This window comes from Pseudophryne corroboree, chromosome 3, assembly GCF_028390025.1.
Source record: "Pseudophryne corroboree isolate aPseCor3 chromosome 3, aPseCor3.hap2, whole genome shotgun sequence".
Classification (NCBI taxonomy): Eukaryota; Metazoa; Chordata; class Amphibia; order Anura; family Myobatrachidae; genus Pseudophryne; species Pseudophryne corroboree.
The window spans coordinates 511462611-511478657 of NC_086446.1; the positions used below are offsets into that span (position 1 = coordinate 511462611).

Genomic DNA, 16047 nt, shown 5'->3' on the forward strand with positions numbered 1-16047 from the left:
ACCCAAAGCCTCCCCCTACCAGCCAATGCCGTAACTAGACATTTTAGCGCTGTGTGCAAGAAACGGCATCAGCCCCCCATCCTTATTTAAAATAGAGCCAGTGCGCGTGGGAGGAGCCCGCCCAAAAAATATAGGAACGTTACTTCAAGGGGAAGGGTTGTGGCCACAAAATAATACCAATTCATATTATGGTGCACAGTAGTCTCCATTATTCAAATTACGCTGCATAGTAGCGCCACTACACCAGGTAGAGCCCATTTTACACATTACGTCAGGCAGAGTCCCCTTTTACACATTACGACATATGTGTTGTGTGTAGTGCCAGATACATATACCCCCAGTGCCAGGTACACACATGCCTCCAGCGCCATGTACACAAATACCTCCAGTGCCAGGTACACATATATCCCCAGTGCCAGATACACATATGTCCCCAGTGCCAGATACATATATGTCCCCAGTGCCAGATACACATATGCCCCCAGTGCCAGGAACACATGCCCCCAGTGCCAGATACACATATGCCCCCAGTGCCAGGTACACATATGCCCCCAGTGCCAGATACACATATACCCCCCAGTGCCAAATACACATATGACCTCAGTGCCAGATACACATGCCTATATGCCCCCAGTGCAAGGTATACACATATGCCCCCAGTGCCTAGTATACATATGCCCCAAGGCATACACATATCAAGGGCTTAAAATAAACAAGGTTGCAGTGACTAAAAATGCTTCTGAAAATGTGACCTCAAATTAAGTAAACAATTACCAGGCTGCAGCAACCCAAAACCTCCCTGCGCCGCCCCTCCTCCTGTTTACCCAGTCACTTGGTCTGGTCCTCGCTGAGACGCTGTCGCTACGCACCGCGCTGCCTGTCCCTGCCGCCGCTGATGGCGAAGAGCCGGTCTGCCCAGCAGGAAACCTGCTGCACATCAACACATACAGGCGCCGCCTGCAGCTCCACTGCTCCCTACAGACAGAGCCAGCCAGCCCATCGGGGCAAGTACGCATTTGCATACTGTGCCAAGCCTGCAAGTAATGTTGCTGCCCCTAGCTCGTCATGCTCAGTTGCCGCCGAACGGTAGAGGCACGCAGGACCCCGGCTGTCCCCAGATCTCTCTGACCTGCCTGGCCATTGCCGGCTCTGCTGCCTGCTCCTGCTAGATCAGAGCACAGCATGCAGATAGCAGCACCGTAGCCAGACAGACGTCCTGGAAGAACATCCCCAAGCCAACTCAAAAAATGTAAGACAGTGTGTGGCAGCATAATCTTAAACTATATAAGTGGGGAGACCAACATAAAGTAGGGGGGTTTATGGGCGCAATGTATATAAGGGCTGGGAGTGCTTAAAATATATTATACAGGTTGAGTATCCCTTATCCAAAATGCTTGGGACCAGAGGTATTTTGGATATCGGATTTTTCCGTATTTTGGAATAATTGCATACCATAATGAGATATCATGGCAATGGGACCTAAATCTAAGCACAGAATGCATTTATGTTTTATATGCACCTTATACACACAGCCTGAAGGTAATTTTAGCCAATATTTTTTATAACTTTGTGCATTAAACAAAGTGTGTCTACATTCACACAATTCATTTATGTTTCATATACACAGCCTGAAGGTCATTTAATACAATATTTTTAATAACTGTGTGTATTAAACAAAGTTTGTGTACATTGAGCCATCAAAAAACAAAAGTTTCACTATCTCACTCTCGCTCAAAAAAGTCCGTATTTCGGAATATTCCGAATTTCGGATATTTGGATATGGGATACTCAACCTGTATATACACTGCTCAAAAAAATAAAAGGAACACTAAAATAACACATCCTAGATCTGAATGAATGAAATATTCTTATTAAATACTTTGTTCTTTACATAGTTGAATGTGCTGACTACAAAATCACACAAACATTATCAATGGAAATCAAATGTATTAACCCATGGAGGTCTGGATTTGGAGTCACCCTCAAAATTAAAGTGGAAAAACACACTACAGGCTGATCCAACTTTGATGTAATGTCCTTAAAACAAGTCAAAATGAGGCTCAGTAGTGTGTGTGGCCTCCACGTGCCTGTATGACCTCCCTACAACGCACTGTGGGGGCATTTGTATACCTGGCACTGTGGGGGCAATTGTGGATCTGGCACTGCACTATTGGGGGCATATGTGGATCACGTCCCATTTTAACTGGCCACACCCATTTTTTTGGCATGCGCGCCTCCGGCGCGCACACACAGTACCTCTATGGGGCAGACCTGCTGGGGGGCAGGGTAATTTTTTAAGTTGAGAATTTTTGTATGGCCCCCGAAGGATTTTATAAATATCCAAATGGCACTCGGTAGAAAAAAGGTTCCCCACCCCTGGCCTAGGGGCATCATCAGCTTCTGCTGATTAAAATGATATGCGGCATGCCTATATTCTGTATGTAGCATTTCATATGCAGATACAGCCACAGTCTCACACAGTATATTGGCATGCTGCATATCAGTTTAATCAGCAGAAGCTGCTTGTGCATCCTAGCCACATAGCAATACAAATAAGATACATTTTCATTAAAAAAGGTGCCCAACGTTAGCATTGATGCAAGATTTGTGAGGACACAGCTGTATCCAAGCAGAGGCAGAGGTCACAGTGTTAGTGGAAGTGTGAGTGCTGTGTGCATGTGAGTGGGTTGGTTGTGCAGTAGTGTTCAGAATATGTGTAAGGAGCATTATGTGTGTCATGTAAAAATGCATTAATAATGTGCAACATATGTGTAAAGGGCCACTATGTGTGTCATTATGTGTATAAGGGCATTAATAATGTGCGGCATATGTGTAACAGGATACTACTGTATGTGTGTCATTATGTGTATAGGGGCACTAATAATGTGCAGCAAATGTGTAGAGGGCACTATGTGTGTCATTAGTATATAAGGGCATTAATAATGTGCGGCATATGTGTAAGGGACATTATGTGTAAAAGGGCATTAATAAAGGTTGTCATGTGTAAGGTGCATACACATATACAAACAGATATACAGACATACATAAACACACATATATATCACACTCATATATAAACACACAGATATACACACAGATGTACACATACAAACATAAATACATACATATATACAGATATATACACGCACAAACACACAAATATACACACAGACATACACATATACACACACAGACATACATAAACACACACAGACATACCTAAACACACATACTATATACAAAGATATATACACAAACACACACATATATGCATACACTTAAACACACATTTACACATAAACACATTTACACACACATATACACATAAACACACAGTATTCATTCTCACCAAGAGGGCAGCAGCACAGCAGCTCCTCGTTCTAGCCTGGAGGGGCGGAACTTCTATGTGATTTAGGGATGGACATCGATGGTCGATATTTCAGAAACATCAATGTTTCAGAAACCCCCAATCCCGCCTCCTGCCTACCACGCTGCGGGGTTTTAGTGCATGCGCAAGTCATATAAATAGTTTTCACCATCAAATACTTTTGATGCGATGGTTAGTAACCATTGCATCGAAAGTTTCAATGGTGGAAGCTTAGCCATCACATGATGGTTGGCTTCCGATGTCCATCCCTAATGTGATTGACAAGCTGGCCCTCTGTGGGTAGGAGGACTGCATGTTCCAGATCACCAAGTGCAGATACCTGACAGCCAGGAAGCTTCTTCTGACAAGCCTCCAAACCTCCCCTCTTCCCTTACAACACACAACACTGCACTGGACTCTCTGCACTGCAATCAGTGACAGGGAACATGCAGGCAGTGCGGTGGCCACACCTTACCTCTCTTCTAGTCATCTCCTCCTACCCGTGTCCTGGCTCCCAGCCCTGTTACAGGGAGTCGGCGCCTTCTGTCCCCAGCGGTGCCTGGAACTCAATCTCCACTGTCGCCTTCTGTCCCCAGCGGCGCCTGGAGCTCAATCTCCACTTGCTCCACCCTCCCTACGACCCTGCATATATATCATACAGAGCACACAATAAATATATGTAATTTTATATGTACAAGAAAGGGTGCGGGAGGGGGGGGGGGGGGGGATAACTAAATTTATGTATAAGTGATGAGGTACATTAATTCATACAATGTATGTGTCAGAGTGCCCTTGGTCCCTGTACAATGTCTGTGTGTCAGCAGAGCCGTAACTAGGTGTGTGCCGATGGTGCCTTGCCCACAACGCAAATGCACTGAAGGCGCACCATCGGCACACTCCTCCCCCTTCCCCCCCGGAGGGCCCTGTACTGGCGTCGGTGTGGTAGCGCACCTCATCCCCCTGTATCCCGCCAGGCCGCCTGCAACCTGCAAGTCCCGGCACCTGGGTAGCGCACCTCAGTCATCCCCCATTTGAGCGGGTAAGGGACGGGGAGTGGCGCTGCTCACCCTCGTATCCCGCCTGTGAGTCCCGGCACCTCACCCCCTCATCGCACCTCACCTCCATATCCTTTCGTCCCGGCGCCTAACCCCCGCATCGCACCTCACCTTCTGCAGCCTGTGAGTCCCGGCGCCTATGGAAGGGACGGGTGCCGGCTGTGTATAGGAGGGTCTGTCTGCCTGGAAATTGTGGAAGAATCGTTGCACAGGTGACACACACACCCCACCCCACCACACTACACACACACAGTCTCTCTTTCACTGTGCCTAATGTGTAAAAAAAAGGGGGCCTTGTTGCTGTCATGTGTAAAAAGGGGGACTAGTTGCCATAATGTGTCACATGGGGGACATTGTCTGCCGTAATGTGTAAAAAGGGGGACATTGTCTGCCGTAATGTGTAAAAAGGGGGACATTGTCTGCCGTAATGTGTAAAAGGGGGACGCTGTCTGCCGTAATGTGTAAAAAGGGGAACGCTGTCTGCCGTAATGTGTAAAAAGGGGGACGCTGTCTGCCGTAATGTGTAAAAAGGGGACGCTGTCTGCCGTAATGTGTAAAAAGGGGGACGCTGTCTGCCGTAATGTGTAAAAAGGGGGACGCTGTCTGCCGTAATGTGTAAAAAGGGGGACGCTGTCTGCCGTAATGTGTAAAAAGGGGGACGCTGTCTGCCGTAATGTGTAAAAAGGGGGATTGTCTGCCGCAATGTGTAAAAGGGAGCTCTGTGGCCATGCCCCTTCCCCTGAAGCTATGCCCCTATATTTTTGCGCGCGCATATGGCGCGCATTACCCCTTTTTTTATATGGTATGCGTATGGTGGGTGGGTGGGGGGGGGCGCCGATGCTGATTCTTGCACACAGCGCTAAAATGTCTAGTTACGGCACTGTGTGTCAGTATGCCCATATACAATATGTGTGTCAGTGTGTGCTCCTGGTCACCCTCTGCTTCAAAAGGGGGTGGGTCAAGGGGGATGTGGGGTCCCCAGAGATACTGCTGTACCCAGGCCCCAAGATTTCTGTTGCCAGCCCTGCGTGTATCCAGCAGTGAGGTATGAGGATTTCCTTCACTTACCTCTCTTGCTCTCAGCTTCCAGAGTCATGACAGCTGAGCACTGGCAAGCCTGTCTCTGCTTCTCAGCCAGCACACCCGAGGAATGCCGTGGCACAGTGGTTGAAAAACGCTGCATTAGCGAGTGAATAGTCTGTGCCGCTTGAGAAATATTTATTGTAAATACTGCTAGTGCATGCATAATAATGTACCATAACAGCAATGCACTGTAGAAAATACATGATAGTCCTGTGCAGTATAATGTAACATATGTATAATGTATGATTCGAGTGCACAGTCTGGAACCAGAGGAGGAGGTGGGCCCGCAGGCAGTGGGGCCCACCGCGGGTTTCCGGTCTACCCCTGTGCGTCATTCCAACCCTGCCCCTCACCCATTACAGCACAGTTAATCTCTCAAATCACAGAACAGTCAGAACCCTTAACAGCACACCTCCCCACACTGCTCCTTCACCCCCCCCCCCCCACACAGAGCCCTCCATTGCATATTTAAATTGGCGCCAGACACGAGCCAATCACAGCTCGCAGACTGAGGCCTGACTGCACCCATTAGATAGTGCCTGACAACCATGGTCTAGGTGGGGTTAAATAAGTGAAGGTGGTCGTTTCAGACTAGCAAACTTTGAGCACTGTGATTATCCCTGTCGAAAGAAAATTGGTAATTTGCATATTAAAACTGCCCATTTGCAACTAAGAAGTGAGCTTTATAGAGAAAGGTGAAAGATTGTGTTGATTACTTTGTTACAACTGCATATATGCGATTTGTGCAGTAGTGTAAAATGTTGGAGGTGTAAATAAAGATATTGAATGAGATGGTCTAAGTTAGTATCCGTATTTCAGGAACTGCTAACTGTATGCTGCAACACACTGGTACATTATACAGACGGTGTTGTCATCAAGCCTTCAAATAGGGGGCTAGAAGATATCAGCCAGCATGGGACACTGCGTTTCAGGGCAACAAACATCCCAAATTGGGATTACTGGCTCAATGCAGAGAAACCTGATGTTATGTCTATTGTGTATCAGTCAACAGCATTTTGTACTGTGCAGAGGTAGAACAGTAAATTAGTAACCATGATCTATGTTATGTATAGAGATGACAAGAATGCTTTCTGCATCGTATGTCAGACCTTCTAGAGCACAATGATTGTGACTTTTGAATGTAATTGCACCTAACATACTGCAAAAGGGACATAGCTGGTTAATAAGAACTCATTAAGGTGAGGTCTGACTGACAGTTCAGACTCACCCAGAATTGGAATACGGTAAAACTAGCTCCACTAGATATTTGAGACATTTACAGTTTGTCTGCAATATTTCTAATGATGGCGTCTGCTGATCTGAAAGAAAATCTGATCTGCTCCATCTGCCTAGATGTCTGTACGGATCCTATAGTCCTGAGCTGTGGACATAACTTCTGCTGGGCCTGTATTCCGAATGTGCTGGATACACAGGAAGGGTCTGGAATTTCTACCTGTCCTGACTGCAGAGCAGATATTCAGGAGTATCCTGCACTGGAGAGAGGCCACTCACTGTGTGACAGGACTGATATTCTCTGTGCTTACTGCATTCACTCTCCTGTACCTGCTGTTATAGCCTGTCTACACTGCAAAGCCTATCTGTGTGAGAATCACCTGGGAGTACACAATAAGTCAGAAGAACATGTCTTACCTGAACCTAATGTTTTATGCTGTAAGAAGAAAATCGTCATGAATAACAGCTTGGGAGATGCTACTTGTGTCTCTGTAGCCTGCAGTTTGTCAGAAGAACATGAAGCTCCTCAGGGGGAAAAGCTGAATAAGGCATCAGAGGAGAGGGGAAAAAAACTGAGAAATGTCCTGGCGAAACTGAGCGCAAAGAGAGAGGAGACAGAGGAACGAGTACAGAGTTTACAGGAGCGCAGAAGGGAAGTACAAGAAAAAGCAGCCATTGTGACAGAGAGAGTGGCTGGACTTTTCACAGACACCCGAGCACAACTAGATGACCTAGAGAAGAGAGTACTGAGTAATATATCCAGGCAGGAAGAGCAGATTTCACTCTCATTCTCTGATCTGATTCGGCAGTTGGAAATAAAGAAGGATGAGCTGTGTAGAAAGATGAGCCTCATTGAGGAGCTGTGTAATATGACTGATCCAATGACTATCTTCCAGGGATGGAAGTCGGTCAAAGATGACTTTGCGGAGACAGAGAGAGGACGTAATAAAGACACTGAGCTAAACGCTATAAAAGGTCTGGATGAGGGTCTGATATCAGTGACTTTACACACTGCTTTATCGAGTATTGTCACTTGTGTGAAAAGGGGGTTCTATGTCCAGCAGGCACCAGACATAGTACTAAATGAAAACACAGCTTCTAATGACATATGTCTATCAGATGACTTGAAAAGTGCAACAGGATCAGCGATAAACCAGAATCGACCCAACACCGCAGAAAGATTTCAGTATACTCAAGTTGTAAGCTCCAGGAGTTTCTCCTCAGGACACTATTACTGGGAATTAGAGACTTGTGAGACTGGGCACTGGAGAGTAGGCGTGTCCTATCCCAGTATCGCTAGGAAAGGTTATCACTCAGTCATTGGATACAATACTAAGTCATGGGGTCTGTGCAGATATTTTAATCTATATTTTGTTATTCATGACAGAAAAGTAATCCCTGTACTACAAAAGCCTTTGTGTCAGAGATTAGGCATATATCTGGACTATGATGCTGGCCACCTATGTTTTTATGAGCTATGTCACCCAATAAGACACTTACACACCTTCACTGCCACGTTCATAGAGCCTCTTCATCTGGCACTTAGTGTATATGCCGGATGGGTAAGAATAAGTAGTTAGTGGGGACGTACCCCTGCATAGGGATTTGTGAAATAGTTCTCTTCAGTGGACAATACAATGAGATTTGTTTTCATTTAAACAAAATTGGAAAAAAGGAATGACAATGGGCAGAAGCAATGAGGTAAGGTTTGTGGACTCTTATCCTGTTTGTTACTGTTCCAAGGGTAAACTGACTCTACCTAAAGGGAATGGAGACACTGTGGGAGAAATGTATCAAACTTACAGGAGAAATAAAGTGAAGTTAGCCATAGTAACCAGCTTTTAGTTATCCTTCATCTAGCACAGTTAATACAATTATAGTTAGAACCTGACTGGTTAATGTGGGCAAACTTTATCTCTCTTGAAGGTTTGATACATCTTCCCCTTTATATGTTATGTATCAGAGCAATATTAACATTTTGTTACATTTAAATTAATCTGAAAATAACTTCCTTTTGTAATGGCATCAAAATAAACAATTTTACCCTCTTCTTCTTCTTCAGAGTTGGGTGTATGTGACAAAAGTCCAGTGTGCGGCAATGGGAGCAGGTGTGGATGAGACTAGGGAGGAGATGTATGTTGGTGTAGAATTGCTGAAGGCCTTATATCAGGCATGTCCAAACTGCGGCCCTCCAGCTGTTGAGAAACTACACATCCCAGCATGCCCTGACACAGCTTTAGCATTCTCTGACAGCAAAACTGTGTCAGGGCACGCTGGGATATGTAGTTTCACAACAGCTGGAGGGCCGCAGTTTGGACATGCCTGCCTTATATGTTAGGAGAAGTATTTTATATTGGCCCCATGTATTTTACCAAATCCAATGTGGAGACTGACAGAGAGGAGCAACAGAATAAGAACAATGCATTCTAACCTAAAATGAGTACTGCAATTGTGAATATATGCAGTCTGACAACTAAACACATATACAGTATGTCTGAGAAAGCTGTATTATGGTCCTAATTCGGGTTCATAAGCAAAGCAAAAAAGCACTCACCTGGCCAAAACCATGCTACACTGCAGGTGGGGAAGATGTAACTTGCACAGAGCGTTAGATTTGGGTGGATTATATTGTTTCTGTGCAGGGTAAATACTGGCTGCTTTATTTTTACACTGCAGTTTAGATTTCAGTTTGAACACACCCCACCCAAATCGAACTCTCTCTGCACATGTTACATCCGCCCCACCTGCAGTGCACATGGTTTTGTCCAGTTGTGTGCTGTTTTGCTTTGCTAGCAAATCTGAATCGGCCCCTATGTGCGTATGGCCAGGGGAAGGCTCAGATGTGCTCATGATTAGGACAGTATTAGCACAAGCAAACTGATTGGCTGATTGCTAATGCACCACTGATGCAGATACTGTAGGTGCATTTATCATTCCTTGGATATCTATTATGTGTTTGCGCTAAAGAGGGTTGTTGCTGTATTAGAGAGGCTTTTTTTTTACATTTTTAGTTATACAAATGTTTAAAAACACGGGTGTAAATATTAGAGATGAGCGGGTTCGGTTCCTCGGAATCCGAACCCGCCCGAACTTCAGTTTTTTTTACACGGGTCCGAGCGACTCGGATCTTCCCGCCTTGCTCGGTTAACCCGAGCGCGCCCGAACGTCATCATCACGCTGTCGGATTCTCGTGAGGCTCGGATTCTATCGCGAGACTCGGATTCTATATAAGGAGCCGCGCGTCGCCGCCATTTTCACACGTGCATTGAGATTCATAGGGAGAGGACGTGGCTGGCGTCCTCTCCGTTTATAGAGATTCGAGAAGAGAGTGAGACAGAGAGAGACACAGTAGTAATTTTGGGGAGCATTAGAAGGAGTACTACTACTACTAGTACTTGCTGAAGTGATAGAGATAGTGTGACTGTATTATCTGACTTGTGGGGGAGACACTGACAGTGGGGAGCAGTTAGAGTCTGAGAGCAGGACTCAGGACTCAGGAGTACATATAACGTACAGTGCACACTTTTGCTGCCAGAGTGCCACACTGCCATTGTTTGTGACCACACTGACCACCAGTATAATATATATTGTGATTGTCTGCTTAGGACTCAGGAGTACTACTTGCAAGTTGCTGATAGTGTGACCAGTGACCTGACCACCAGTTTAATAATCACCACCAGTTTATGAGTTTAATATATATATATATATATATATATATATATATATAATTGTATATAATATATATATAATATTGTATACCACCTAGCACCTACCCGTGTTTTTTTTTTCTTTCTTTCTTCTTTATACATACTACTATAGTAGCTTACTGTAGCAGTCTGCGGTGCTGCTGAGCTGACAGTGTCCAGCAGGTCCGTCATCAGTCATTACATAATAAATATATATACCTGTCCGGCTGCAGTACTAGTGATATTATATAATTTTATATATATATATATATATATATATATATATTGATTTCATCTCATTATCATCCAGTCTATATTATCAGCAGACACAGTACGTTAGTCCACGGCTGTAGCTACCTCTGTGTCGGCACTCTGCAGTCCATCCATAATTGTATACCACCTACCCGTGGTTTTTTTTTTTCTTTCTTCTTTATACATACTACTATAGTAGCTTACTGTAGCAGTCTGCGGTGCTGCTGAGCTGACAGTGTCCAGCAGGTCCGTCATCAGTCATTACATAATAAATATATATACCTGTCCGGCTGCAGTACTAGTGATATTATATATACATATATATTGATTTCATCTCATTATCATCCAGTCTATATTATCAGCAGACACAGTACGGTAGTCCACGGCTGTAGCTACCTCTGTGTCGGCACTCGGCAGTCCAACCATAATTGTATACCACCTACCCGTGGTTTTTTTTTTTCTTTCTTCTTTATACATACTACTATAGTAGCTTACTGTAGCAGTCTGCGGTGCTGCTGAGCTGACAGTGTCCAGCAGGTCCATCATCAGTCATTACATAATAAATATATATACCTGTCCGGCTGCAGTACTAGTGATATTATATATATATATATTAATTTCATCTCATTATCATCCAGTCTATATTAGCAGCAGACACAGTACGGTAGTCCACGGCTGTAGCTACCTCTGTGTCGGCAGTCGCTCGTCCATCCATAATTGTATACCACCTACCCGTGGTTTTTTTTTTTTCTTTCTTCTTGATACATACTACTATAGTAGCTTACTGTAGCAGTCTGCGGTGCTGCTGAGCTGACAGTGTCCAGCAGGTCCATCATCAGTCATTACATAATAAATATATATACCTGTCCGGCTGCAGTACTAGTGATATTATATATATATATATATATATATATTAATTTCATCTCATTATCATACAGTCTATATTAGCAGCAGACACAGTACGGTAGTCCACGGCTGTAGCTACCTCTGTGTCGGCAGTCGCTCGTCCATCCATAAGTATACTAGTATCCATCCATCTCCATTGTTTACCTGAGGTGCCTTTTAGTTGTGCCTATTAAAATATGGAGAACAAAAATGTTGAGGTTCCAAAATTAGGGAAAGATCAAGATCCACTTCCACCTCGTGCTGAAGCTGCTGCCACTAGTCATGGCCGAGACAATGAAATGCCAGCAACGTCGTCTGCCAAGGCCGATGCCCAATGTCATAGTACAGAGCATGTAAAATCCAAAACACCAAATATCAGTAAAAAAAGGACTCCAAAATCTAAAATAAAATTGTCGGAGGAGAAGCGTAAACTTGCCAATATGCCATTTACCACACGGAGTGGCAAGGAACGGCTGAGGCCCTGGCCTATGTTCATGGCTAGTGGTTCAGCTTCACATGAGGATGGAAGCACTCAGCCTCTCGCTAGAAAACTGAAAAGACTCAAGCTGGCAAAAGCACCGCAAAGAACTGTGCGTTCTTCGAAATCCCAAATCCACAAGGAGAGTCCAATTGTGTCGGTTGCGATGCCTGACCTTCCCAACACTGGACGTGAAGAGCATGCACCTTCCACCATTTGCACGCCCCCTGCAAGTGCTGGAAGGAGCACCCGCAGTCCAGTTCCTGATAGTCAGATTGAAGATGTCAGTGTTGAAGTACACCAGGATGAGGAGGATATGGGTGTTGCTGGCACTGGGGAGGAAATTGACCAGGAGGATTCTGATGGTGAGGTGGTTTGTTTAAGTCAGGCACCCGGGGAGACACCCGTTGTCCGTGGGAGGAATAGGGCCATTGACATGCCTGGTGAAAATACCAAAAAAATCAGCTCTTCGGTGTGGAAGTATTTCAACAGAAATGCGGACAACAGGTGTCAAGCCATGTGTTGCCTTTGTCAAGCTGTAATAAGTAGGGGTAAGGACGTTAACCACCTCGGAACATCCTCCCTTATATGTCACCTGCAGCGCATTCATAATAAGTCAGTGACAAGTTAAAAAACTTTGTGTGACAGCGGAAGCAGTCCACTGACCAGTAAATCCCTTCCTCTTGTAACCAAGCTCACGCAAACCACCCCACCAACTCCCTCAGTGTCAATTTCCTCCTTACCCAGGAATGCCAATAGTCCTGCAGGCCATGTCACTGGCAATTCTGACGAGTCCTCTCCTGCCTGGGATTCCTCCGATGCATCCTTGAGTGTAATGCCGACTGCTGCTGGCGCTGCTGTTGTTGCTGCTGGGAGTCGATCGTCATCCCAGAGGGGAAGTCGTAAGCCCACTTGTACTACTTCCAGTAAGCAATTGACTGTCCAACAGTCCTTTGCGAGGAAGATGAAATATCACAGCAGTCATCCTGCTGCAAAGCGGATAACTGAGGCCTTGACAACTATGTTGGTGTTAGACGTGCGTCCGGTATCCGCCGTTAGTTCACAGGGAACTAGACAATTTCTTGAGGTAGTGTGCCCCCGTTACCAAATACCATCTAGGTTCCACTTCTCTAGGCAGGCGATACCGAGAATGTACACGGACGTCAGAAAAAGACTCACCAGTGTCCTAAAAAATGCAGTTGTACCCAATGTCCACTTAACCACGGACATGTGGACAAGTGGAGCAGGGCAGGGTCAGGACTATATGACTGTGACAGCCCACTGGGTAGATGTATGGACTCCCGCCGCAAGAACAGCAGCGGCGGCACCAGTAGCAGGATCTCGCAAACGCCAACTCTTTCCTAGGCAGGCTACGCTTTGTATCACCGCTTTCCAGAATACGCACACAGCTGAAAACCTCTTACGGCAACTGAGGAAGATCATCGCGGAATGGCTTACCCCAATTGGACTCTCCTGTGGATTTGTGGCATCGGACAACGCCAGCAATATTGTGTGTGCATTAAATCTGGGCAAATTCCAGCACGTCCCATGTTTTGCACATACCTTGAATTTGGTGGTGCAGAATTTTTTAAAAAATGACAGGGGTGTGCAAGAGATGCTGTCGGTGGCCAGAAGAATTGCGGGACACTTTCGGCGTACAGGCATCACGTACAGAAGACTGGAGCACCACCAAAAACAACTGAACCTGCCCTGCCATCATCTGAAGCAAGAAGTGGTAACGAGGTGGAATTCAACCCTCTATATGCTTCAGAGGTTGGAGGAGCAGCAAAAGGCCATTCAAGCCTATACAATTCAGCACGATATAGGAGGTGGAATGCACCTGTCTCAAGCGCAGTGGAGAATGATTTCAACATTGTGCAAGGTTCTGATGCCCTTTGAACTTGCCACACGTGAAGTCAGTTCAGACACTGCCAGCCTGAGTCAGGTTATTCCCCTCATCAGGCTTTTGCAGAAGAAGCTGGAGACATTGAAGGAGGAGCTAACACGGAGCGATTCCGCTAGGCATGTGGGACTTGTGGATGGAGCCCTTAATTCGCTTAACAAGGATTCACGGGTGGTCAATCTGTTGAAATCAGAGCACTACATTTTGGCCACCATGCTCGATCCTAGATTTAAAGCCTACCTTGGATCTCTCTTTCCGGCAGACACAAGTCTGCTGGGGTTCAAAGACCTGCTGGTGAGAAAATTGTCAAGTCAAGCGGAACGCGACCTGTCAACATCTCCTCCTTCACATTCTCCCGCAACTGGGGGTGCGAGGAAAAGGCTCAGAATTCCGAGCCCACCCGCTGGCGGTGATGCAGGGCAGTCTGGAGCGACTGCTGATGCTGACATCTGGTCCGGACTGAAGGACCTGACAACGATTACGGACATGTCGTCTACTGTCACTGCATATGATTCTCTCACCATTGAAAGAATGGTGGAGGATTATATGAGTGACCGCATCCAAGTAGGCACGTCACACAGTCCGTACTTATACTGGCAGGAAAAAGAGGCAATTTGGAGGCCCTTGCACAAACTGGCTTTATTCTACCTAAGTTGCCCTCCCACAAGTGTGTACTCCGAAAGAGTGTTTAGTGCCGCCGCTCACCTTGTCAGCAATCGGCGTACGAGGTTACATCCAGAAAATGTGGAGATGATGATGTTCATTAAAATGAATTATAATCAATTCCTCCGTGGAGACATTGACCAGCAGCAATTGCCTCCACAAAGTACACAGGGAGCTGAGATGGTGGATTCCAGTGGGAACGAATTGATAATCTGTGAGGAGGGGGATGTACACGGTGATATATCGGAGGATGATGATGAGGTGGACATCTTGCCTCTGTAGAGCCAGTTTGTGCAAGGAGAGATTAATTGCTTCTTTTTTGGTGGGGGTCCAAACCAACCCGTCATTTCAGTCACAGTCGTGTGGCAGACCCTGTCACTGAAATGATTGGTTGGTTAAAGTGTGCATGTCCTGTTTATACAACATAAGGGTGGGTGGGAGGGCCCAAGGACAATTCCATCTTGCACCTCTTTTTTCTTTAATTTTTCTTTGCGTCATGTGCTGTTTGGGGAGTATTTTTTGGAAGGGCCATCCTGCGTGACACTGCAGTGCCACTCCTAGATGGGCCCGGTGTTTGTGTCGGCCACTAGGGTCGCTTATCTTACTCACACAGCTACCTCATTGCGCCTCTTTTTTTTCTTTGCGTCATGTGCTGTTTGGGGAGGGTTTTTTGGAAGGGCCATCCTGCGTGACACTGCAGTGCCACTCCTAGATGGGCCCGGTGTTTGTGTCGGCCACTAGGGTCGCTTATCTTACTCACACAGCTACCTCATTGCGCCTCTTTTTTTCTTTGCGTCATGTGCTGTTTGGGGAGGGTTTTTTGGAAGGGACATCCTGCGTGACACTGCAGTGCCACTCCTAGATGGGCCAGGTGTTTGTGTCGGCCACTAGGGTCGCTTAGCTTAGTCATCCAGCGACCTCGGTGCAAATTTTAGGACTAAAAATAATATTGTGAGGTGTGAGGTATTCAGAATAGACTGAAAATGAGTGGAAATTATGGTTTTTGAGGTTAATAATACTTTGGGATCAAAATGACCCCCAAATTCTATGATTTAAGCTGTTTTTTAGTGTTTTTTGAAAAAAACACCCGAATCCAAAACACACCCGAATCCGACAAAAAAAATTCGGTGAGGTTTTGCCAAAACGCGGTCGAACCCAAAACACGGCCGCGGAACCGAACCGAACCCAAAACCAAAACCCGAAAAATTTCAAGTGCACATCTCTAGTAAATATATGTTATATATGCCTGATGGCATATGTTGCTGAGGAGGATCTGTGCAAATCAGAATCTGGGTGGGAATACGCTATTTAGCATTTTTTGTTATTAAGTCGATGTTGAAACCAACTCGGCATCAGTCAATTCAACTTACTTTGACCCACACTGTACTCACTACTTGGATCAACTTCCCCTCACAACTCTCGGTTCTTACCACGACCAACCC

The 16047-nt window shown here is 45.6% G+C and overlaps 1 protein-coding gene across 1 annotated transcript; it reads left to right on the plus strand.

Annotated features, from left to right (window-relative positions):
* The first annotated feature begins 6809 nt into the window (after positions 1-6809).
* On the plus strand, positions 6810-8318 carry LOC135057322 (E3 ubiquitin-protein ligase TRIM39-like). The gene has a single exon (XM_063963212.1). The coding sequence runs from the start codon at positions 6810-6812 to the stop codon at positions 8316-8318; it is 1509 nt and encodes a 502-aa protein (XP_063819282.1).
* The last annotated feature ends 7729 nt before the right edge of the window (positions 8319-16047 follow it).

Excerpts from the sequence above, each read along its gene's own strand:
- LOC135057322 (XM_063963212.1), top strand. The coding sequence starts at position 6,810 with ATGGCGTCTGCTGATCTGAAAGAAAATCTGATCTGCTCCATCTGCCTA.